Source organism: Mesoplodon bidens (assembly GCF_964165515.1).
Source record: "Mesoplodon bidens genome assembly, chromosome: 2".
Lineage (NCBI taxonomy): Eukaryota > Metazoa > Chordata > Mammalia > Artiodactyla > Ziphiidae > Mesoplodon > Mesoplodon bidens.
In genome coordinates this window covers 155,109,337-155,134,791 of record NC_138177.1, presented here as the reverse complement: position 1 = coordinate 155,134,791, position 25,455 = coordinate 155,109,337, and the positions used below count along the sequence as shown (strand labels likewise).

At 42.1% G+C, this 25,455-nt stretch overlaps 1 protein-coding gene across 12 annotated transcripts in view; it reads left to right on the top strand.

Moving 5' to 3' along the window:
* Window positions 1–25,455, top strand: part of MACF1 (microtubule actin crosslinking factor 1) — a gene marked incomplete at its 5' end in the record, with an annotated part of 344,512 nt that overhangs the window by 99,015 nt on the left and 220,042 nt on the right. For 8 of the 12 annotated variants that reach the window (XM_081226357.1, XM_081226358.1, XM_081226355.1 and 5 more), the window contains one exon: window positions 24,297–24,358. In XM_081226357.1, the coding sequence (XP_081082483.1) occupies window positions 24,297–24,358 (62 nt within the window). Of the gene's footprint in view, window positions 1–2,602; window positions 2,964–10,855; window positions 11,707–24,296; window positions 24,359–25,455 lie in introns of those variants that run through there. The other 4 variants (XM_081226366.1, XM_081226364.1, XM_081226350.1 and 1 more) reach the window with 3 other exon arrangements.

The window sequence follows — 25,455 nt, the reverse complement described above, 5'->3', positions numbered from 1 at the left end:
GCAGATCCTGATGATTCCTTTATATATATATATATATATATATATATATATATATATATATATATAATTAATCTTTTAAAAATATTCATTCATTCATTCATTCATTTATGGCTGCGTTGGGTCCTCATTGCTGCATGCAGGCTTTCTCTAGTTGCAGCGAGCAGGGGCTACTGTTCGTTGCGGGGCGTGAGCTTCTCATTGCGGTGGCTTCTCTTGTTGCGGAGCACAGGCTCTAGGTGCGCGGTCTTCAGTAGTTGCAGCACGTGGGCTCAGTAGTTGTGGCTCGCGAGCTGTAGACACAGGCTCAGTAGTTGTGGCGCACGGACTTAGTTGCTCTGTGGCATGTGGGATCTTCCCAGATCAGGGCTTGAACCCATGTCACCTGCATTGGCAGGCGGATTCTTACCCACTGCACCACCAGGGAAGTCCCTGATGACTCTTTAATTTGTCCAGAATATGACCACATTTCACCATCTCTACCACTGCACCTTGGTCTCAGTTATCATATCTCAGGCACTAGTTTTCACTTGGATTACTGTAATGGCATTATAACTAGTTTCCCTGCTCCCGCTCTTGTCGCTCTCTAGTCTGTTATCAATATAGCAGCAAGAGTGAGCCTTTTAAAATCTAAGTTAAATCCTATCACTTGCTCACAGGAAACCCTTCAAAGGTTTCCCATTTCACTTAGAATAAAAACCAGATTCTTTACGAATAGCCTATACAGCCATAGATGATCCGATCCTTCTCTGGCCTCATCTCCTGCCACTCCCTTTCGCTTTCAGCTTCAGCCGTTCTGGTTTCCCTGATGTCCCCTGAACACACCAAGCCTGCTTCTGCCTCAGGGACCTTGTACTTGCTCGTTTTTTGGGGGGCTTATCCTTTCTCTAAAAAGTCACATGACTTGTTGGTTTGTAATGTCATCTTATTAGAGAAACCTTCCCTGACCATCCTGTACATAAAACTGTAAACATCTCCCCTCTGGCTCTCCTTTCTCCTCTTCATCTCCTTTAGTATATGTTTACTTGTTTATGTTTATTTTGTGTATTCCTCTATTCTCCTACTAGCATATAAGCCCCATGAAAGCAAGATCTTTGTTTTGTTCACTACTCTGTTCCCAGTACCTAGAACAGGGCCTGGTACTTGGTAAATAGTTGATGAATAAAATGTAGGTTAGCACAAAATCGTAGATGGTCTTGATGCCAGATTAAAACATACACATTGTAAATATTAGTTCCCCCATCAAGGGCCCTTTGTCATCTTTCTGGTTAGTAGATTGTTCAAATCTAAAATCCTTCCCTTTTATTAAAAAAAAAGAGGGGGTAAAGTATCTCTTCATAGAGAAGCAAATGAGAAGAGGGGCAGTGGTACTGCAAGAACTTTGCATATTCAGCTTAGGTTGTACAGAGTTCTTTCTAGTCTTTAAATGTGTTTCTTAGGTTTATTGAAATATAATTTATATACAATAATATCCACCCATTTCGGTCTACAATGTTGTGAGTTTTGACAAATGTATACAGTCGTGGAACTATCATCAGAGTCAGCAAATAGAACATTTCCATTACCCCATAAAGTTTTCTTGTGTTCCGTGGTAGTCTAGTCTGTTCCCTTCCCTCACCCTGAGCCCCTGGCAACCACTTATCTGATTTCTCTCCCCGTAGTTTTGCTTTTCTAGAATGTCATATAAGTGGCATTACACAGTACGTAGCCTTTTGTGTTTGGCTTCTTTCATGTAGCATAATGCTTTTGAGATTCATCCATGCTGTTGTATGTATCAGGAGTATGTTCCTTTTTTATTGCTGTGTTGTAGTCCATTGTATGGATGCACCACAGTTTTTATTAGTTCACCAGTTGATGGACATTTGGGTTGTTTTCAGTTTTAGTTATTCTGAATGAAGCTGCTATAAACATTTACGTACGGGTTTTTGTGTGGACACGTTTTCGTTTTTCTTGGGTCAGTATCTAGGAGTGATACAGCTTGGTCATCCTGGTATGTGTATGACTGTTTTCTAGAGTAATTTCTAGAGTTGCCAATTTCACCCCCCACCAGCAGTGTATGAGAATTCCAGTTGCTTTATATCTTGCCAGGACTCTTAGTTTTATTCATTCTACTGGGTGTGTAAGTGTTAAAAAGTGTTTACAGTTGCTGCTACAATGTCCATATCAAGTTTTCATTTGCAAGCAGGCTTTAGTTTTGTTGAAGGCATTCTTTTCTGTGGAGCTTGTTCTGCATGTGATCCTCTCTGTGGTGATGTTCAGGTCCCTTACCTCCTCCTCCCGGGTTGTGGGTGTGGAAGGGTTGCCCTCCAACTAGGCCAGGGAACTTGTGGACACTTACACATCCCTGCGTACTTCGCCTCCTCCCTGCAAGTGGCTCCCTAGTGTTTCTGCAACTTTCTTCTTCTGGCTCCATCCCAGCCAGGCTGGGAGTGGAAAGTTAAGAGTGTGGCGTCCTCTGACAGTCTCCCTTCTTGTAGAAGGGTCTGAGGCTTGTTTGTTTAAGCTGAACAGAGGATGCCAAACATAGAGTTTGAGTCAGCTCAGCAGTAGCTTAGACGCCCCTTTTTGCTCTCCTGGTTCCTCCTTCCCTTTCCCCTCCCCCTCTGGCCAGTTGTTTCCTGGGCTTTGTCTGAGACACACTGCAGAGTTTTAGTCCCCATCTACTACTGCCTGCTGTAAAACAGAGGCGAGATGGAGGAAAAGCCACCAGGAAGTGCCTGACAACACGGAGCTGCGGGCCTCTGCCTCTGTGCTGATAGTACAGGACAGCAGTAACCTCAGGAGAAAGGCATTTAGAGGCTGCGCTGAGCTGTGGGCTTGTGGCTAATTCAGGGGAGGAGAAAGGACGGGCCTGGAAATGCCTCTCTTAGATTCGTCTTATTTGCCACCAACCATCTTTATTTTGACGCACATTCTTGGAATTGCCGGTGTTCTGTACTGGAAGAGATGTGCCAGAGGCAGAGCAGGTAATGGGTGCCCAGTGCTTCTTGAAATCTGCTGTGGGGCTTTCGAGGGTGGGGTAGATGACGGAGGCCTTCCCAGTTGCCTTCCTTAAAGGGCCAGGACAGCCTCTGGGCTGGGTGCTGTCAGACCTGAGTGTGTGTGGGATCTACTGAGGAAACCAGACTGTCCTGGGACCAGTTTGGGACCTGGACCCTTTACTGTTTTGTGAGGTTCGTCTGGCTGGAGGGTGCTGGTTGGATGAGATGATGTCTGGGCTGGAGGCTGAGGGAAGTGGCAATTGTGCTGACTTTTGTTCTTCCTCAGAGATCAAGCCCTTCCATTCTTTACTTTCTCAGTCTCAAAGTGGTTTTTGATCTTTTTTTTTAAAAACCAAAAACATACAGTAACTCTATCACCCTCCTTCAGGTGTAAATGTGGGAGAACTTGTGGGGTTAGAGAAGTTTCTAGATTTGATGTATATTTGGGTGAGAAAAGGCAGAGGAGGAAAGGTCAGTGAGAGGAAAGGGTCACAGGGTGTCCTTGCTGAGGTGCATCTGCGAACACGGGGGTGCCTCTGTTCTCTTTGATAGGGTTGAAACTGTTCCTTTCCCCTCAGCCAGCTACACAGTTTGCTTTCTGTGTATCCAAGCCATCCTGCATCCTGTTCAATGCAAGGAAGTTAACTGTTCTTTCCCCCAGGCGAATATTTGGATCCTGATATTAAAATTTTTTTCTAAGTGGTAGCAGACCCCCCACACCCCTTATTATTTGTTAAATTATATTCCTTTGGCTTCTAAACGCCCAGTGCTGGGATCAGCCCCGTGTTTAACTGATTCTAAATCTCCATAGTTGAGGAATAATAAAGTCCAGCTTTTGCTGGAGTACACCCTTGGATCTCAGTGCCTTTAGTACTGTCTGTGTGACCTGCCTACTGCCTTCAAGCCAACCTCTTGAGACACTTGTTACTTGTATCTTACAATTAAGATGGAGATTTGATGACATTACTTAGTTTCTTATTAGAAGTTCATGAATGCTTGACAGAATTAGAATTAGATTCAGTCATTCCCCAGTGTCTTTCCAGTAAGTCCCAGAAAAGCTTATGACTAAATACACAGATCCCAATGTGTGTCTGTATCAGCAAAAGCACACAGACATTTAGAAATATGTTTGCTTGTGTGGTGGTGTGTTCTAAAAAGTAGCTCAAAGTGGCTTTCCTGAAATGTAAGCCTGTATTTGAGCTTATAAGGAGTAGACAGGCATGAGTTATTTGGCTGTATATACTGTGTCATATATAATGAGAAAGTAAATATTACTTAGGCAAAGGTTGCTGCTTTCATTTTCCTGTGCATTATGGTAATGGCATTTCTAAACCACTAGTTGATTCATATTTTAAGAAGTTTATCCTCAGTATAGGATTTGCTATTGAACTTAGAAGTCGTAGCCCTATCTTTGAAGTGCTTTCTTGTTTATGTTTTAGAAATATTAATTTCATAAACAGCTGTAAATACATTGAAATAAACAGAAGAAAAATAGATTGTAAAAGCTTTTTATTTTTATGAAACAACATTGATTCTACTACCTAATAGTTATATTGGGAATGTGCTGTGTTCAGTTTATCTGTAAAATTAGAGCAGTGGTTTTTTTAATTGGATAGTATGGGTTCTAAAACTTTCACAGGAGTACTTAAGAGCTTCTGTACCCATTTTATTTTAATTTCAATTTTAACATGTATTTTATCTGTTAAAATGTGTTTTTAAATGACGTGTATACTCTATTGTACTACCTGCCAGTTGAACATCACCAGAATAAAGTTCCTCCGCCATGTCTCTGTATATATTTACAATGCTTATAAATGTATACTTGATTAAAAAAGGTGAAGACTGTGTCTTCTAGTCTGGTCTTTTTTTTTTTTTCTTCTTCTTCCCCTAATAGGAGGTGTGTACACTATTGCAGAACATACTGTAGAACATAGGTCCTGTGCCTAATAAATTCTAGGCAAGTCTCAGGTGTTTAGTCCTTAATAGTGAGTGGGTAACACATCGTTAAGTGATAACATTGTAATATTGGCTTAGTGTGTACTACAAGGTTTTGTGCTTTTTGTTCCACTTTTCTAGTCATATTTACACATTATAGGATGAACATAGTTTTTAGATATTGAAGGTATTTAACTTTGAAACAAATATTTCTGCAATTCCTTCATGCTCTTGTATTAATTTATTTGAATAATATCCTGAGGTTACAGGCAAACTATGAAACTGTTACTATTTGTTTCTATTTTTATAAAACAGTTTTTAAAAAAATGGTTCCCTACAGTAAAGCACAGTACAGAAATAAACAAGATGCTGAGACTGATATAACTGTAATTAAGTAATCTCTAATTTCAATCAAAATTACCTGATTGGTTATGTCAGTTGGCTTTAAAATAAGTAACAAATTTGAATGTATAAAATTGATTTATGCTATTTAATACTGAAATTATATGTTATATATGTTGAGTTCCTTGTAAGATTTGTTTAAAAAAGTGTTCTGTCAGAGTTGAAAACTGCTAGGTTCCTTTTAGTGCTACGGTTCTAAGATATGATGTTCTAGTAAATCTTCATTGTGTTTTTATAGATTTAAGATTTCTTCCATTCTTAAAGTTGATAACAAATTCTATATTGCTCTTAGAGTTGGAAGGGACCTTACATATCAACCAAAGCAACTTCTCACTTAGTACCACTCTTGTCAGAAGTTATTCTTCCTTTGCTTGAAGGCCTCTGTAGAATATACAACCGATGGACTATTCATTATGTTGGTAATGGAGGAGTTATTTTTTAATCTGAAAGTTGCCTCTTTGTAATTCACACCCATCAGCCAAGTTCTGCCTGGCAAAGATCTAGTATACAGACGGCCCCCAACTAGCTTGGTTCGACTTAGATTTTTCGACTTTAACAGTGGTGTGAAAGCAATATGCATTCAATGGAGATCATTCTTTGAATTTTGATCTTTTCCCAGGCTAGTGACATGCAGTGCATAACTCTTTCCTGATGCTGGGTTGTAGCAGCAGCTGCAGCTCCCATTCAGCCATGTGATCATGAGGGTAAACAACTGATACAACCATTCTGTACCCATACAACCATTATGTTTTTCACTTTTGTAATGGTATTCAGTAAATTGCAAGAGTTATCCAGCACTTTATTATAAAATAGGCTTTGTGTTAGATGATTTTGCCTAATGTAAGTGTTCTGAGCACATTTAAGGTAGGCTAAGCCAAGAGTTGATGTTTGGTAGGTTGGATATATTAAGTGCACTTTCGACTTCGGATATTTTTAACCTGCGCTGGGTTTATCCAAATGTAACTGCATCATAAGGGAGATCTGTACTCCCTCTTGTAGGTGTCAGGCTTGCTTATACTTGAAGGCTATCTTTGCCAGCCTAGACACTTCCCTTTCTAATACTACATACAGTTTCCTAACTCCTTATCATTCTAGTATTCCCTTTGGACAGTTAAATTGATTATTTTTGCTTTGAAAATGTGGTGGCCGTGTGTGTGTAGAGAGGTGAGGGGAGTACAGCAGGAATGTGGGGAAGGAATCTCTGATGACTATTTCTTAGCTTTCATTCGCTATTTTTTTCTAGGTGTTAGGAGTCCGTTGGTGAGATCTAGTTATATGATGTTAAGTACATGGCTTTTACAATGGTGTTCCCAAGTCACCGTCTCTTCAGCAGATGTAAACAAGAACAGGAAGACACAGTTTGTACTGAAGCCATAATACCTGTAAGAATTTAGTACTCACTTAGTATCAATACTTGGGATTTCAAATAGCTTTCAGTACACCCTGTCCACACTTGCATTCACATATATTATCTCATTGTTCCCCAAACTTCCTACTGTTTTAGCTTGCATCATCATTTTTCTTTTCCAGGACTGTTGAAATAATCTGTTTCTCCCATTCTCTGTGTGCCCCCCACCCTCTCGCCCCTAGTCTGTCTTCTACCTGTAGCCAGAATGATCTTTCTAAACTACAGAGCTGTCTGTGTCACTCTTCTGCTTAAAATCCATTAAAGCTTTCGTTCTGCTTTTAAAAGGAAGTTCAGACTCTTCATCAGGAGATAAAAGGGTTTTCATGATCTGCCCCCTGCCTATTTCAGTAGTTTCACATCCTGTCTTGGCCTTATAAGCACTCAGTACTCAAGCATCATTTAAAAACTTGTAGATCACTACCCGAAATGCCTGTATCTTCTTTTTAACTAACAACTTGATGCTTGTCCTTCAAGGTAAGTAGTTATCACTTCTGGAGAGCCTTCCTTGACTGGAATAAAAGTTCCTCTTCTGTGTTCCAGTAGCATTCTGTTAATACTTCCTATTCAAACCTGTGTGGTCATCTTGTTTAGCTTGTTTCTTTCCCCACTAATTAGATTTTATTAGACTGTAAGATCTTTAAGAACAGGAACTCTGACTCATCTCAGTTTCTCAAGTGTCTGTGACAAAATAGATGTCAGTGAATGTTACTTGAACAAATAAATGAAGGAATTAAGATATCATTAGATTAAGCTGTAACAGGAACCATGCCCTGTTCATGTGTATATTTACAGGGCTGGGCTTAGCTTGATGTGTGGCCTGAGGTGAGTGCTTAGTATAGGTTAACTGAATAATATAGAGTTGCCCTGTGTTTTAGTTTATTAATATCCATGTCATGGTAGTGTAAATAGGAAAGGGGCTTTATTTATATACTTGAGAAGAACATTTGAATTTTTTGTTTGTGAAAGGACAGACTAAGGTCTGGTTTTCTTTATCTGTAAAATGAACGAGTTGTACAATCTGATCTCTTAAGGTTCTTTCCATTTCCAGCATCCCACTAGGAGAACCAGCTATAATCCCTGGATCTGGACCATATGGAGTACAATCTAGAATTGTACCATGCCTTTTTTTTTTTTTTTTTTAAAGCAGCTCCATTACACTATTGAGTCTCATTAACCTAAGACAAGTTATAAAATGGCCAGACCTCGTGCATGAACTGTTGTTGTCTCCCTTCCAGAGACTGCTGTTCCTTTGGTTTTCTTGAACTTCAGCATAAGACTTAAAGGCATCCTAGTTAAATTTTGTCCTATGAGATTTGGTGTAGATTTTTGCAGTTGCTTTGAATTTTAATTCCTCCATTTATGACTTAGCTGTGCATCCTCCATTTGTAGTACCTAAATTTTGTTACGCATGTAATAGACATGCAAATATTTAAGCAAATGGTCATATATCTAATATATCTTTGCTCAAATAACTAAAACAATAGGTGTTGTAGTCAAGATGTAGTCTTTCTCTTTTTCTTTCCTTAGCTATTTGTTTCTAGATTGTTCAGTGTGTAGGAAGACCACTGAACTTCGAGTCAGAAGATCTGGATTCTAAGTCCTGGCTTTTCTGCTTACTACTATGTGATGTTAGGTCACTTAATTCCTCTGGACTTCGAATTTCTAATTGGCATGAGAAGAAAAAAGACTAAAGTCTCTAGTTTTCTGCAATTCTGGCAGTACGATTATCTGGCCGACACTTGGATATAGTATGGAATTGTGGTTGAGAGCTTGTTGAGTCTGGGGTCAGACTGCCTGTGTTTTCATCCTAGCTCTGCCCTTACTGGCAGTGACATTAATCTGTCTGGGCCTCTGTTTCCTCATCTGTAAAATAGGGTTAATAATACTGCATGGTTGCTTTGAGTTAGTTCTTAGAATATGTTCTGCACGTGGTTAAGGACTGTATTATTGTTTACTATCATTATACTTTTTTTTTTTTTAGCAAAACAAAACAAAACAGAAGATATCAGTGAAGACATTGCACTTTCCTGTGGGCTCCTGGGACAAAATATAAATGCTTATTTTTACAGTTGGGAATTTAAAAATGTGGTAGAAGCCAATGTGGAAGTGTTTAAAAAGTTAGTGATATATTATGAATCATTATCTCACACATTAGAAGGAAAGACTATGTCTGCTTTACTAGCCTCAATAGTGGGTGATTTTGATGTTTTAGGAAATAAATTAAATGTATAGCTTCAGTTTTCTGTACTAGTAAGAAAGCCAGTAGCTGTAAATTCTTAGATAACTTCTAGCCATGTGTGGAAATATTGGCTTGAATCTCTTCCTTCCATTCAACATTTTAACGAATCTGCAGGTAGCAGCCAGATTCACCTTTTCTTGCCTCTCACATCTCTGGACATCTAGTGAACTATGAAGTGGCTCAACGTTGGGCTAAAAAGGAAGTGGACTGGCCTGGATAATCAGTATACAGGCTGATTTCCTCTGCGTAATTAAGAGCTGACTGTCCTCATCAGGGTCCTCTCTTTCCTGTTAGCAGCGGCTTCCCTTTTGAGGCTCAGGATCTCCTAGGATCCTAAAGGAAAGGCCTGTCTTCTGGTGGCTAGACTGACATTGTCCCCAAAACTCTCTCCTACTTTCCTCAGTCTGTAGTACCTTCCGGGGAAATAAGTTCTGCCTGGATGCCAGAGGAGTGAGAAAAAGGGCATGCTTTGGTTCACCTTCCTTAAACCTTACCCAGTAATGATTATTTTGATTTTTGGTGAAATTATTTAGTATTTCTAGAAGTTGCTCTACATACTCATTTGGGATATGCCTTAAATCTTCAGTTGGCCATAGGTAAGTGTTTTTATTTCTTAACTTGCCAGGAACATTCTACCTCCTTACATATACAGCTTCCCTACCCCAGTTTAGTTACTCTGGTTTAGGTCCCTCTCAAAGACAGCATGGTGTAGCAGGAGGCCTAGCTTTGGAGCAGGACAGATGGATATGTAATCTTGGTCTAGTTATTGAACCTTTTAAAAGTAACTTCGTCTCTAAAATGGAAATGATAATACTTTTTTTTAGAGAATTGTTGGGATTAAATGAAATGGTATTTAAAGTTTTTAGCACATTGCCTGTGAACTAACAGTAGGTGCTCAATTAATTTTAGCCTGGGTTATCGAGTGCCTTCTAAATGTGTTAGAGACTAGGATATGAAGAAGACAGTCCCTGCACTCAAGGAATTTAAATCTGATAAAGGAAAAGGTTACTAAATATGAATCAGGAAATCTTTATTCCCTTTTATTCTCTCTTCCCTATTTCTTATGCATTTCTTTTCCTAGGTTAAGGTAAATTCTAGAAGGACCCTTCCTCCAAGAGTGACCAAGAAGACTCTAATAAGAGGAACAAACTGAGTAGAGTTGTCACAGGTTATCGGGGTGACTGGGAGCTTAGTCAAGGAGGGATAAAGTCAGCTGTTAGTCCCGTTATTAGTAAGTAGTAACAGGATTATTACCAGTTTGTAGGTGGGAGAGATGCCTAATAGGGGGTAAGGAAACTGTCAGGGAACTGAGGCAGGTCACAGGGCTTGTTTAAACTGTGTGACCTGCTAGGTAAACTTGTGTTTACTTTTTTTCCCACTTGCAGTCTTTTGGGCTAATTTCTGGAAACCTGCTTTCCTGGGTGCTGCCCCTCCCTCCCTGTCTTCAGGAACGGGATTGGAAGTAGCATTAGCCTGAAGAAGTTGTTCTATTTAGGGAGCTAAAGCAGAGGGCCAGTGATTAGGCCCTTATCTGCAGTGGGGCCTTTCTGAGTGGTGTGGGGACAGGATCGGAGCATCTGTCCTGACATCAACAGAGGCTCTGCTTTTTCTATCCCCCGGTTGCATCAGAATTATGAAGAAGCACTGATGGGCCGGGCCATCTGAATGAAAAAGCCCTTCATTGTGTTTCTTCAGCATTCCAGTGTCTGGTACAATTAGCCAAGACTTAGAAAACAAGTTGGACAAACAAGCAAGCAGCCTTCCACTGAAGGATAAAGGGATTTCTGGCACAGCTGAGTTAAGTGCGTTGACTGCAGAGACAAAGTGGGAGGGTCTGGGAAGAGGAAGGTGCCTTTGGGATGACATTCCTGGCTGGATGAGGGGAAAGAATGGAGCAAACAAGCAAATGGTATTTTTGAAGCTGATGAAATCTGTTGTGCCAGATCTCCCTGGAGGCTGGTTGGGGCCGGGCTACTCTGTAAGGAGGTGGAATCACTGGGGAGAGACTTTTGACTCTTTGGGCAGCTCAGAGTCGGGACATGAAGCTCCCTGTGGAATCTAGGAAATCCGTTGGCAGCGGACAGCGTGTGGGCTTGCCCCGTGATAGCCTCCCCGACCGTGCGGCTTTCTCAGTTGGTTAACACTTTACACACACTTCAGCCTGAGAAGAGTCCAGCCCCAGCAACAGGTTTTTGGGCAGTGGATGCACTGGGCCTGTCTCCGCAGTAAAAGCCACTTTACCTCACCAGCCCTCCTGCAACTGTCTCAGATTCACCGGGTCACAAGCTTCTGCCCTGCAAGTGGAGGGTACCTCAAAGACCGGCTTCTGCCTGCGCAGGCTTACTCACTCACTAACTTGGCTGGACTTCTGCATCTGAAGCGCCCACGTCTCCTGCTGCTGTTGGTCTGAAAACACTGAGCTGGTGGCGCTTTTGAATAGGATGCCTCTTGCATGAAGACCTGGACCCAGTTTGGAAATGCCCCAGGGAGGAACTTCCTCTCTGACCTCAAGGGGAGGGAGGAGGTCAGTAGGAAGTGGTGGGTGGAGCCACTTCTCCGAACTTCTGTCTCTGTTCACCTCGAAGCCTTTTTTAAGGAGCTGCAGGGCGTGCACAGGCCCCTAGCCGGCGGTTCTTTGGCACACCTTCCTTCTAGGCAGGGTCAGCTGGCGACATGTGGCCCAGTTACCAAGATGAGCACGAGTTCAGCACCCACCTGGTTTGCCGCATGTGCTGCATGGGTTAGTACGTGAAGTTTTTTTTTCCTTGCCTGGGCCTGAGGATCCCAAATAGCCCTTAATCTCACTGACTCATATGAACGCATGGGCTCTAAAGCCTTGGAGGCGTTACAGCCTTTGGGCTTGTTAAAACGTGCAGTGGGAGAGACGGGTGCCCGACTTCCTGGGGAACTTCTTAAGCTTGTAGTGACTGGCAGTTAAGAGCCTAAGCTTTGGGTGTGGGACTTTTTTATAGAGACTGAGTTCATGCTCATGCTTCTGTGTGTATCAGGAAACCACTTTTAAGTTATGTTGCATAGTCCTGAAAGTCCAGGGCGTATTTTTAGGAGAAGTTGGTTGGTTACACAGAGTCCACCTCTGAGCAGACAGGATTGTGGGAGGAGGGGAGGGTGGAGTCATGACCCAGGTTTCCTCTTTGGGGCTGATTGCTAATTCTCTTACATTTACTCTCTTGCCAGCTGTGAGGAGGGAAAAAGGCTTGAAAGTGGTCTGGTGATGGGGATCTTAAGAAGAGTTGGAGGCTAGGAAAAGAGTCTTATTGGCTTAGATCTCTCTTGATAAAGGAGAGGAGTTCATTTAGATAATGTTCTGTGACCTTGAGCAAGTGGCCTAGCCTTTTTTGGCCATAGGTTTCCTTGGCTTCAAACTGGAGGGTGTACAGACTGATGCTGGAGGTATCGTCATCAATTTCTGGTAAAATGGAAAAGATAAGGCAAATGTAGTGTGCCTTTCATAAAGATAAACTTATTTAAAGAACTGTCCTTTATTCTGAAAGTGCCCTTTCTACTTTTTTGATGTTAAAATGTCCATTATTTTATGAAAGAATTGTTGTCAGATGGTAGTTTGTTTTTAGATATCTTTACTTAGCAAAGTAAAAAGTTGACAACTTTATATTAGGTTTTCTAATTTATTTTGGAATATTTACTCGTTTGTGAAATCTAAGTTTAGGAACTACTGGATTGATACTACTACTAATATCTTTTGGTTTTGTATTCTTAGTCTCTAAAGCAGAACAAAATTGTGACCCAAACAGGCAGATTTTCACTAAAATTGAGATTGCTGGTTGTTTGATCAAGAGGAGACCTCAGAAGAAATCTCAGAAGGGAAGTAGCAGAGCCAGGATTCCAATCCTGTCTCCTGACTGCTAGACTAGTACTGCCAAATTTTTAAGTGCTTTCTGAGAAAAAGAGTTGGTACTATAATAATGTTTGGGCACAAGGAGTAGCAGTTTTAGTCAGTTACTGCCACGGGGTCTAGCTTTTTATCTTTCCAGTATCATTGAGATTTCTTCCCTGAGATCTAGAGGAAAGACTCTTCTGCATCTGAAAATGCTTAGAGATAAAAGGGCCCTTTTTCTGTAATCAACAGAAAAGTATAAGGAAGTCTAGAATCTTTATTGAAATTTTCAGGGCAAAACATCATTCTCCTAGCTCATCCTACTCTGTTTAATCCCCTGGATAAATAAATACACACACACACACACACACACACAGGCCCTAATTCATACAGTCGTCATGAGGAGTATATGATATTAAAGAGCTTAGCTCATTGCAGGCTCCTCTGCTGATTTTGATATTGTTGATTCACAGCTGGTATTTGGAAACCATTGACCTAGTCCAGACTCCACACTTTATAGATGAAACTCAGGCTCACAGAGGGCAGATGAGTATCCTATAAGGTAAGCCACAGAGTAGAGGCTAGGAAATCCAAGTTATAGCCCTGATTCTGCCCCTCTGTAACCTTATCTAAATTCTTAAATCTGGGCTTCGATTTCTTCATCTTTAAGATGATTTTTTTGAGGATCGTTAACCCCTATATCTCTTTGTATCTGTGAAGTATTTTATTTTTTCTGGATGTGATACTCCATTAAATACTCTAGAAGCTATTGTGTTTTTCTCCCTCTTCCCTTCTCCATATAAGCCTCTCGTTCTATCTCTGTGGCTCTTTCTTTTGCCACCAGTCTTACTCATGGCTTATTTCTTTATCTAACTTCTGCCTTGTACTCTCTGATTCCCAGTAGGGCAAAGAATTATTGGTAACAAAGTTCAGATTTTGCTAAGAAATAACAAAATTTTAATTGTGCACTGAAGTCTCTAGTTATCACTTCCCTAAATTCCCATGTCTCAATCCTCATTGAGACATTCTGAGTCTTCACCACATCTTGGTGACAGATACCTTTCATGAACCCCTATTACAGTTATAGTTTGCACCTCTCCTCTTCCCTTCATTATATAGGACTATATTGTGTTGCCTTCTGATAATTTCACAGTGGCAGGAGAGTGTGGTGGTTAAAAGCCCATGATAGGGGCTTCCTTGGTGGCGCAGTGGTTGAGGGTCCGCCTGCCGATGCAGGGGACACGGGTTTGTGCCCCGGTCCGGGAAGATCCCACATGCCGCGGAGCGGCTAGGCCGTGAACCATGGCCGCTGAGCCTGCGCGTCCGGAGCCTGTGCTCCGCAATGTGAGAGACCACAACAGTGAGAGGCCTGCGTACCGCAAAAAAAAAAAAAAAAAGTCCATGACAGACTTGGATTTGAATCTCAGTTCTACTACTTAGTAGCCATGTGACATTGGGCAAATTATTAATAAGCATTTCTGAGCCTCAATTTGAACTATGAAATGAAGTTAAATAATGTGTACTTGACAGAATTGTGAAGATTAAGTCAAATATCAATACTAAATGAGACAGGCCTTGCACAGTGCCTGACACAGAGTAAGCACAATAAATATCGAGGCCATTCTTATCTCCCACAGTTGACTTATATACTTCTAAGGAAAGGAATCATTTATAATACTGGTGCGTTGTATATTATTGGTAAACATTTTAATTGCTTGATCTCCACTTCAGACCATTTTCTTTGAGCTCACATTAAGTGGTGTGAAGTCTCCTGGGTGTAGATGTGGCAAGAAGAATTGAGAAAAGCTGTTAACTGTGGAAGGGACGTCTGAATGGAGATCCCTGCTCTACGCTGAAAAGCAGTCTTTTAATTATCATTTGAGGATATTTTTTAGTCTGACTTTGAAAATACCATCATAAAGTATCCATATAGATATAACCTTGGCACACAGTGGGCTCTCACATAGTATACATGGTTAAATAAATGAGCATTCCTGAGTGCTTACTGTTGTCCTAAATGTTGGATATTTAACGAAATTTAAAACATGGTTCTTGACTCCAGAGAACTAAAGTTCAGATAGAGAAATGGGATTTACATGTAAAGATATCTAGCAATAGATTTTGTATGTTCGGTGCCAAGTAAATTAAATAAACACAGGCATCTAGAGATGGCTGGGATAGCCAGAAAGGTGTAAAGGAAGAAGTTGACTTCAGCTGGACCTTGTAAGGAGGCTCTAAGTTAGATAAAACAAGAAGAGAGGGTAGATATTTCAGTAGGGAGAAATAGGTGAACAAAGGCAAGAATGTGCAAGGTATATTTGGAAACTGAGATCAGAATGGTTGCAGTTGAGTCATGCAGGGGAGAGTCTAAAGATAAATTTGGAAGAGTAGATAGATTGTAAATTTCTTCAGGTTAGAGGCCATGTCTTATTTTTATCTCTTCCAACCACCTAACACCTAGTGAATAAAAACTGGAATTGAATTTCAGAGGGTTGTAGTAGACAGTAGAAACAAAGGACTTGGGCTCGAGGCTCTGGTCGTCTGAGAGCCACTAAAGGATTTTGAATAGAGGGGTAATACGAGCAAAGTGGTGATTTAGGAAGACTTGTTGAAATAGGCTGGCTGTACTACCTGCCACGGCCTCAGCTATCAACTGTTAGCATCAAATCTGTATCCTCAATTCTGCCTGCTCTTCTGAACTCTAGACCTAAGGTTCCAACTGTCTGCAGGAAGGGCCTGCTGACATCTCATTATGTTTCTTCTACTTTACCCAACCTATCCTCACCCAATCTGTGCCACCTGTTTTTCTTATCTCCAGGTACCACTCCTCCCAGTTGCTGTGACTAGAAACTTTTTTTTTTTTTTTTTTTTTGTGGCTGCACTGGGTCTTCGTCGCTGTGCGCGGGCTTTCTCTAGTTGCGGCAAGTGGAGTCTACTCTTCGTTGTGGTGCGTGGGCTTCTCGTTGTGGTGGGTTCTCTCTCTTGTTGCGGAGCACGGGCTCTAAGGCGCACGGGCTCCAGTAGTTGTGGCACGTGGGCTCAGTAGCTGTGGTTCACCAGCTCTAGACACAGGCTCAGTAGTTGTGGTGCATAGGCTTAGTTGCTCCACAGCATGTGGGATCTTCCCGGACCAGGGATCGAACCCGTGTCCCTTGCATTGGCAGGTGGATTCTTAACCACTGCACCACCAGGGAAGTCCCTGTGACTGGAAACTTTAGAATTATCTTGAACTCTCCCTTTCCTTAACATCTAGCCAGTAGTTAAGGGCTATTGTTTCTTCCTCTACATTGGAGTAGGGATCTGGCTGCCCCTGCCCTATTCATGCTCTTAGATTTCTTTCTTGGTCTGTCACACACAGTAGGCCTCTCATTGCTTCTACCTCTTAGTGTGTCTCTGCTGCAGTCTGGCCTTCCATCCAATGCCAGATTAATCTTTCCAAAACACCCTCTGGTTCAGAAAATTTCAGTGGTGTCCTTTTATCTACTGAATTGAGTAGATGCTCCTCATTCCTGCTCTCTGGAGTGCTGTGGTCTCAGGTGACCTTGTTAGCTTCCCTTCTCATTACATGGCTAACTGTATGCTTTGTGTAGCCACACCATTCCTTCCAATGTATCCTGTGTACTCACATATCTCCAAGTCACTGCTCGTGCTTATTCTTCACTTTGGAATTCCTTAACCTCTTTTTGGGCTGCCAAAATCATACTTGTCACCCAAGGTTTACTTCAGATACTACACCTTTCATGAACTCTTCTCCTGTCCCTCTGTCAGAATTAATCAGCTTTGTTTATCAGCATGATTTTGTGCAGCTTGTATCTGGTGTGCTATTTGCTTGGTGTTATTGTTAATTATTTATTTACATATTGGTCTCTGCCACTAGATTGACCTCATGTGGTCAAGGAACAGGCCAATTCCAACTTTCTATATATTTATTTCCCTTTTTGTTTACTTATTTATTTAAAAGATTTATTATTTATTTATTTATTTTTGGCTATGTCAGGTCTTAGTTGTGGCGTGTGGGCTCTTTGTTGTGGTGAGTGGGCTTCTCTCTAGTTGTGGCGTGTGGATTTTTCTCTTCTAGTTCAGGCGCATAGGCTCCAGGGCACGTGGGCTCTGTAGTTTGTGGCACGTGGGCTCTAGTTGAGGCGTGCGAGCTCAGTAGTTGCAGTGCGCAGGCTTAGTTGGTTGCCCCGCGGCATGTGGGATCTTAGTTCCCTGACCAGGGATTGAACCCACATCCCCTGCGCTGTAAGGTGGATTCTTTACCACTGGAGCACCAGGCAAGTCCCAGGTATCTCATTTTTAGATTTTCAGGTGGTTGGTGCTTCTTGGGCTTCTTGAACCACTTATAATTTTTCTGTGGCCCTCAGGGAAACAAGCAGAGGCTCTTCTCTCTTTGCTTTTTTAATGATTCATGATGCTGTGTTGGGCTGTGATGGAATAGAACACAGAACTGTTTGCCTCAATGCAGGCTTTCATTCCGACCCCAGGCCTATCCTCAAAATGCTCCAAGTAGAGCAGAGTAGGACAGATGGACAAGCAAACTATGATACCTTGAAATAGGCACAAGAGGGAGATCACTCAACTAGTGTATATAAGGGATGGAGGAGGTGATAGCTGAGTTGAATGCTGAAGAATGAGTAGTCAAGGAAATGGGGGAGCTATCTTCCATGCAGAGAGAACAGTAAATGCAAAGCATGGAAGTGTGAGAGCACACGCCTCATTTGGGCAGAACTGTACATTCGGCAAGGCTGGAAGTTAGCGTTTTTATGAAAGCGTGGAGAGGGAAGAGTGGCCACATCATATGGGGCCTTAGATCCCAAGCTAAAAAGTTTAAATGTTATCCTGAATGCAGGCATCAGGCTTTAGAATCCAGTAGCGCTGGGTTCAGACTTACCTTATGGTCTCCGGCAAGTTACTTAGCCTCCGTGGGCTTTATCTTTCCAGTAAAATAATGCTTCTCAGGGTTGTTGAGCATTGGAAACAATATATGTAAGGTACTTGGCATGTAAGTAGAGGCTCGGTAAATGTTATCTGTTAATATTATTAGGATAAAGATTCAGTGTGGGCAGCATTGTCCACAGTGCTGGCAGCACTCAGGAGGGTGGTGTCTTAGTCAGTTTGGGCTGCTGTAACAAAACCATAGACTCAGTGGCTTAAACAACAGACACTGATTTCTCACACTTCTGAAGGTGGGGAAGTCCATGGTCAAGGCACCTACAGGTTTGCTGTCTTGTGAGGACCTCTTCCTGGTTCATAGACAGCTAGCTGTCTTCTTGCTGCACCCTCACATGGTGGAGCGGGAATGAGAGAGCTCTCTGGGGTCCCTTTTGTAAGGACACTAATTCCATTTATGAGAGCTTCACCCTCATGACCTAATCACCTCCCAAAGGCTTCAACTCCTACTTCTATCACATTGGGGGTAAGATTTCAACATATGAATTTCAGGAGGACACAGACATTCAGGCTGTAACAGATAGATTATAGCAGGGAAACCTATTAGAAGCAGAGAGGGAGACAAGAAGAGTTCATTTTTAGACAAGTTGAGCTTGAAATGAGCATGAAATTTTTAGGAGTCAGTTGGACATACGAGAGTGGTGTTTAGGATGAAGGCCTGAGCTGAAGATACGGATTGGGAATTGTCAGTGTCCAGGTTACAGTTGAAACTATGGAAGTAGATTAAATCATTCTGGGAGAATGTAGAGAACAGGTATTATTTACTTTTTTTGAAATCTATAGGTGTTTTTTTTTTTTTTTTTTTCCATGCCATAGTATACATAACACCAAAAATTTTGCATGCGATTTTAGGTGGTTTATGACTCCCCCGAACCCCGCAAATCCATTTAGGCACCCTTAGGCCCATGGATATCTTAAGAAGCTTTAATACAGAATAAAAAGGAAAGGGGGCTAAGAATGAGTAAACATTTAAGGGGTGAACAGAAGAGAGGGAACAGTTAAAAGGGAAGGAGGGAAACCAGGGTAGAATGAAGTCTCGGAATCAAGAGGGAGAGTGGGTTTAAAAGGTAAAGGAATGGTCCCCAGTGTGTTCTGGGTTGGCAGCTAGGTGACTGTGGGGAGGGCAGTTGGAATGAATTTGTGGGGCTGGAAGCCAGGTCACATGGTGGAGCAGGAGGTGCAGCAGTAGAGAAGTGAGCACTGTCCTCACACCGTTCAGGAGCCCACGGGAAAGGAGAGGGGTATAAAGATACACAAGCTAGGGGATGGTGGTTGGATTAAATTCTCAAGGGGAAGGGAAGATCTAGGATCCAGATTTCAGAGGGAAGGACTTGCCTAGGTAACAAGGAGGGACATCTCTGCCAATGAACCTAAAAGAAAATTAGGGTAGGTATTGGTAGCTCGGTGTCCTGTAGTGGTCTTAATGAAGTAGGAAACAAGTAGTAAATCCCTCTAATTAAGCAACCCTCACATGATTAATTAGTGCCTCAATATGTTCAATCTAAGAATTTCGCAGTGGCCTGTTGGGTTCTTTGTGGTCAGTTCATAGCCTTTGGTGAGACTGAGCTTACAAGAAGCATCTAAATATCACCTTTTCTGTGATTGACTGTTTTCTTCTTACATAAGGGTACCTTCTTAAAATTCTATCTCCAGTGTTAGGTAGAAAGATCTTCACTGGGCCTGAATTAAATGAAGGATTTAGGGCTTCCCTGGTGGCGCAGTGGTTGAGAGTCCGCCTGCCGATGCAGGGGACACGGGTTCGTGCCCCGGTCTGGGAAGATCCCACATGCTGTGGAGCGGCTTGGCCCGTGAGCCATGGCCGCTGAGCCTGCACGTCCGGAGCCTGTGCTCCGCAACGGGAGAGGCCACAGCAGTGAGAGGCCCGCGTACCGCAAAAAACAAAACAAAACAAATAAATGAAGGATTTATGTATAGGGAATCAAACCTAAAGCTTATTAAAAACTTTAAAAGTCTGAGCTGTTTGGAGTGTTCTGTGATAAAGTTGCTCTTTGGCTTCCCTAATGAATTTCCTTACTGATATTAAGATCTTAAAATCCAGGCACTGCAGTATTCTCTTATCCTGATACTTCAATCAGGAGAGAACATTCATGTAATTGATTGGTCTGCAACATAGGATCCTAAAAAAGGATCCTCCAGCTTTGGGGCAAGATTGTTCTATAAAACCCTTTCCTGGGGAACTTATAGCTTGGCTCTAAGCAGGCTAGCTGCTCTTGGGAAGGACTTGTAATCATGTTGCTTTTAGTAATTACATTCAGAATTAGTACTTGAACCTCTTCCCTCCGAACTGAAAGTCAGTTTTTTAGCTATTCGAAGCATGACTGATATGAGGCCGTCCGGTTTCCCTAGTGCATTATCCCCATGGGAGGGCTCGGTAGGTGAACAGCATAACTATGGGTAGTAAAATTCAAAAGACTCAATTGTGTTAATGGCATCTTCAGGTCTAAAATAAATGAGGCAGTGGACTGAACTCTTAAAAGTGACTTGGCTTTGATTTCATTCTGTGTGTTTCTTTTTTGTTGTTGTTGTTTCTGAGATACGTGGGCCTCTCACTGTTGTGGCCTCTCCCGTTGTGGAGCACAGGCTCCGGACGCGCAGGCTCAGCGGCCATGGCTTACGGGCTCAGCCGCTCCGTGGCATGTGGGATCGTCCCGGACCGGGGCACGAACCCGTGTCCCCTGCATCGGCAGGTGGACTCTCAACCACTGCGTCACCAGGGAAGCCCTGTGTGTTTCTTTAGCCAGTCTTCTAATCATATATTGGCCAATCAAGAATGTTTATTTATTACCTATAAGAGTCCAGTCCAGGGAATTCCCTGGTGGACCAGTGGTTAGGGCTCGGGGCTTGCATTGCTGGAGCCCGGGTTCGATCCCTGGTAGGGGAAATAAGATCCCACAAGCTGCGTGGTGTGGCCAAAACAAACAAACAAACAAAAAACCGTCTAGTCCAATATGTAAAAACTCAGATACACCAGTAAGTGTCACCTTTTTGCTGGGACATGCAAACATAATGGAAAAACAGTGTTAAAGCTAACTAAAAGTTCTGCCCACCACATTTTCACCAATGCCAGGTCCACTCTGCTTTGCTCTATTTATTACCCTTATGAGCAAGAATAGTCTGTTTCTAATTTTACAGAGTTCTCACTCTGAAGACACAGGTTTTGTTTATAGAATTTCTTTTATTATAAAAGTAATATGGGTTTGCTATAGTAGGTTAAACAATACATAGATGGAAAAGAAAAAGTTAACAGATTTCCTTTTAAACTAGCCAATATTTTAAAGAGGTGGAATTCATGTGATTTCTTTTTAGTCCACTGCCTCACTTCTTTTAGACCTGAAGATGTGATGAGCACAATTGAGTCTTCTTTATTTTCTATGCATAGTTATTCTGTTAACCTACTAAGCCCTCCCATGGGGATAATGCACTAGGGAAACCAGATGGTTTCTCATCAGTTATGCTTCCAATAGCTAAAAAGCTGACTTTCAGTTCAGGTAAGGGGAAGGATTTATTTTAGTCTTATAATGTAGAGCTTTAGATGTTAGAAGCTATGGGACATGCAGAAAAGTAAAGCATGATCTCTTTCCTCAAGGAGTTAATGATCTCATTGACGAGTAAGAATGAGCATATTAAGAGATCAGAATTTATATAATTATATAAGTATGGATTGAGTGATTAGCATAGTAAGTACCATAAAAATTTGGAGAACAAAGAGACTATTGAGAAATGGAATTGTCAGGAAACGCTGCCAGAGTAATTTTTCTCAAACACAAATCTCACATGTCATTCTTCTATTTAAAATCTTTCAATACTTTCCCTTACCTTCCCTTTACCAGTTTCTTGGTGATAAAGTTTGGACTCCTTAGCTTGTCATGAAGGGCCGTGATTTGACCCATGCCATTCTATCCAGTTTTAAGTGTCACCACTACCTATTACACGTCCTGTCTTTCAACCATACTTAATTCCGTGCAGTTGTCTGAACATGAGCTTCTTATCTCCGTGACTTTGCACTAGGTAGAACTTCATGTAGTAGCTTTGTCCCCTCTCTTTCTGGCTAACTTGTACTCATCTTTTAAGGTTTAGTTAGTCACCCACCTGGAAACGTTCACTAACCTCCCATGGGTCCCTCCTCTACTCAAACAGGTTAGCCATTTCTCTTACGTTCTTGAGCGCTGTGTGCTTACCTCTGTTAACAGCACTTGTCAAGCTGCATTGAAGTTATTTCTCCTTTCTGCTAGACTCTTTTAAAGGTAGGGACTGTGACTTTGTATAGCACAGGGTATGCCAAGCAGCTAGCTCCTTAATAAGGACTTATTCAAAGAATAAATGAGCGAATGAATGAGCTGAATTTTAAAGAATAAATAGCATTTGGAGAGGTGGAGAGGAAGACAGTAGCTTGCCATGAAGAGAAAACAAATGTCAGTGATTTAGATGAGATTGTAGCTGCAAGCTGATTCTAATTCAGTCTGCAGATGATACAGACTTGGAAAGGACGATGAAGAGGTCAGATAACTGAATCACCATCTAAAGAAGATCAAAAGATCAAAATATGTTGGAATGACAGTGGTCAAATCTAATAAATATTCTCGCTTCAAATACTTGCAGGACTCTATGAAGTGAAAATTAGATAAGACTTAAAAAAAAATCCCAACCGTTCCAAGTGAGCGCCAATAGGTAGAATTTATAAGGATGCAGATTATGACATGTTACGGAACTATTAAATTAGTATGTGTTGCTTTATGAGGTAGTGAATTCTCTATTAAGTTTTAAGAGTCAATAATATTGTATGTAGATGTATGCAAGATTTGGACAGACCTTTCAGCTCTGAACATATGATTCTTTGTTGTTGAGGGGATTTGTGAATCAGCAGGGAATTAGACTAAATCCATTCTAATTCCTAAGTTCTGTGGTCTGTAATAGGAAGAGATCACTGTTCCTTGCAAATAAAGCAGGAAAGGAAGAGGTAAAGGTAAGGTTAGAGAAAGAGATGAAAGAGCACTTACTGGATGGCTATAGATTCAGAAAAATAAGAAGATAGTGCATCCACCTGGAAGTGGAGAGAAAGCCTTAGCATTGTTTGGAATGGTACCTATGTGGCCTTTACTTGGGAGTCAGTAAGAAGGGAATAACTGTGGCAGTAGGGAGAGAAAACCTAACTGAAGTTTGTGTGAATTACTAGTGAGCCAGAGTTACATAATTCTGCTACTTTCTTCTGAAATTTCTCTGAGTTGGAGAAGAAGTGGAGGAGTCAAGCCATGGTAGTCATTCAGGTTTGGGGATTGTCCTGGTGAACATACTAGTAGAAGGTTAGGTAGGTGAGACTCCCTGGGGTATTAGTGCCTGCAGCTTTGAATTGCTTAACTATGTTGTCTAGCACAGACTGGGATGATCTTAGGTGTTCTTAATAAACAGGGTAAAATAAGAAGGGAGTGGTTGAAGGTTGAGAATGATGAGGAGATCTGAAAGATGATAAAATGACTGCTAAATAGGTATGTTTGGAGAAGGAATGAGGCTCAGGAAGTGGCATGGTGGTGGCTGGCTGTGAATTGGAGCTGAAGCTCAGTGGAGCCAAGCAGGCTCACATGCATTGTCCACACACATGCTGAAGTAATTTGAGGATGACGCTGTAGGATACCCTTGGAGACAGTAAATGTGAACCAAGTTGTTAAGAGAAGTTAACGTAGATTTGCCACGTGGAGGGGGCAGGCAGCACGGAATGGTCGATGACAGAAAGGATGATTTGAACAAGATGGTATAGTGGAGGGCAAGGGCTTCAAATAAGTAGAAAAAGGACGGAGCTGATGAATCAGTGGTCTGGAGGTGGCGTTGTGGGAGAAGGTGAGTTCTCCGCAGGATCAGGCCTCTGTGGCGCAGGCATTGTCAGGTGTTGACCGTCATGTTTCTGTTAAAGAGGTGAACAAAATTGAGAATGAAAGTTTGCCTACAAAAAAAAGTGGGGCTCTATAAGACTTGGGAGAAGGGAGGGAGGGAAGAGATGTGCGGGGCAGGGCATAGTGGGCAGCTCTGAGAGTTTGGCTGGGGAGGCAGCTGGAGTGAGGGAGGACTGGGGAGGAGGGGGTGGGAGGAGAGCATCGATCAAGAGGACCGGCGTGTGGAGGGTGAGATGTAACCCCGCGCACTATAGTGTCCCGAATGCCAAGGGCACTCCACCCCTTCTGTTGGGGGTTTTCACAACTTTGGCTTTTTGGAGCTTGCTGGGGGCAAGGGAAGCAGGGAATCACTGTGCTCCCCGGAAAATTACGATGCGAAGGAGACTTTGCCATGACAAGATTCTTGAGGCACATGATTCTGTCTAATGCTTAAAGTGACAACATGATAAGGACAGAAGAGGAAGTTCAGACAGACTGAACCTTCCCAAAACAAGACGCTGTCTCATAGTCTGAAGGAAACTGTCTCCACTGTCCTGGAGAATCTGGGTGTGGGCAAGGCAGTAGTTGGGGAACGTGTTGCCGGGTAGCGCTAAGCCAGTGCCTTCTCCTTGTTTCCTCACAGATGAACGGGACCGTGTGCAGAAGAAGACGTTCACCAAGTGGGTCAACAAGCACCTGATGAAGGTAAGACCCCTTCATGGATGCCGCCCTGGCCCCTCTGGCTGCTCCTGATCTGGATCTATCAGTCCCTTCTCTAGTTCATGTTGCTGGCCATGTGCTCCAGTTGATGGGGATACACATGACCTTTTTTTTTTTTTTAAATATCTAACATAGTCCGAATAACGTGGAAACTTCCACTGATCAGTTTCTTGGTGAAGACAGTAACACCTCCATTACCTGAGGATGCTGAGGTTGAGGATACCGTGGTGTGATTCCTGGGATTCCAAGAACACTTTGCACCAAACTTTACATACTATTTTTTTTTTTTTTTGGTGGTATGCGGGCCTCTCACTGTTGTGGCCTCTCCCGTTGCGGAGCACAGGCTCCGGACGTGCAGGCCCAGCGGCCATGGCGCGCAGGCCCAGCCGCTCCGCGGCATGTGGGATCTTCCCGGACCGGGCCACGAACCCGTGTCCCCTTCATCGGCAGGCGGACTCCCAACCACTTACACCAACAGGGAAGCCCCTACATACTATTTTATAAGCCCCTTTCTTGTTTTAAATTTTTTAACCTGATTACTGTGGAAGGGTGGGGCAGAGGGGATTTTGTTCTCTCTCTTAAAGTATGCAAATCTTGAATGATCAGTTTAATGAATTTTTAAAATATATATATTCAGGTGTAACCCCCATGCAGTTTAAAATACAGAGCAAAATGGCCAGGGTTGGAGGGAGATCTTATTATTATTTTTATATTACTATTTTTAAATAGAGGAAAATCCAAGGCAGAGGCATACTAAATACTCACCTAAGGATAAACAGTATGACTAATGTGGCAGTCAGATTTGCAAACAAACTTTTAAGTTACAATAATTACTCAACTCAAATAACTGTGAGTTATAATAATTACTGCCCTGGGAAAGATTACCAGTGACCTCTTAATTGCTGTATCTAGTAGCCTAGTTTTATCTTCTTCTCATTTGATTTCTCTGTAGCATTTGACAGTGTTGACTAAGTCACTGCTCCTTTTGCTTTTAATTTATTTTATTTTACTTTATTTATTTATGTATTTATTTTTGGCTGCGTTGGGTCTTCATTGCTGTGAGCGGGCTTTCTCTAGTGGCG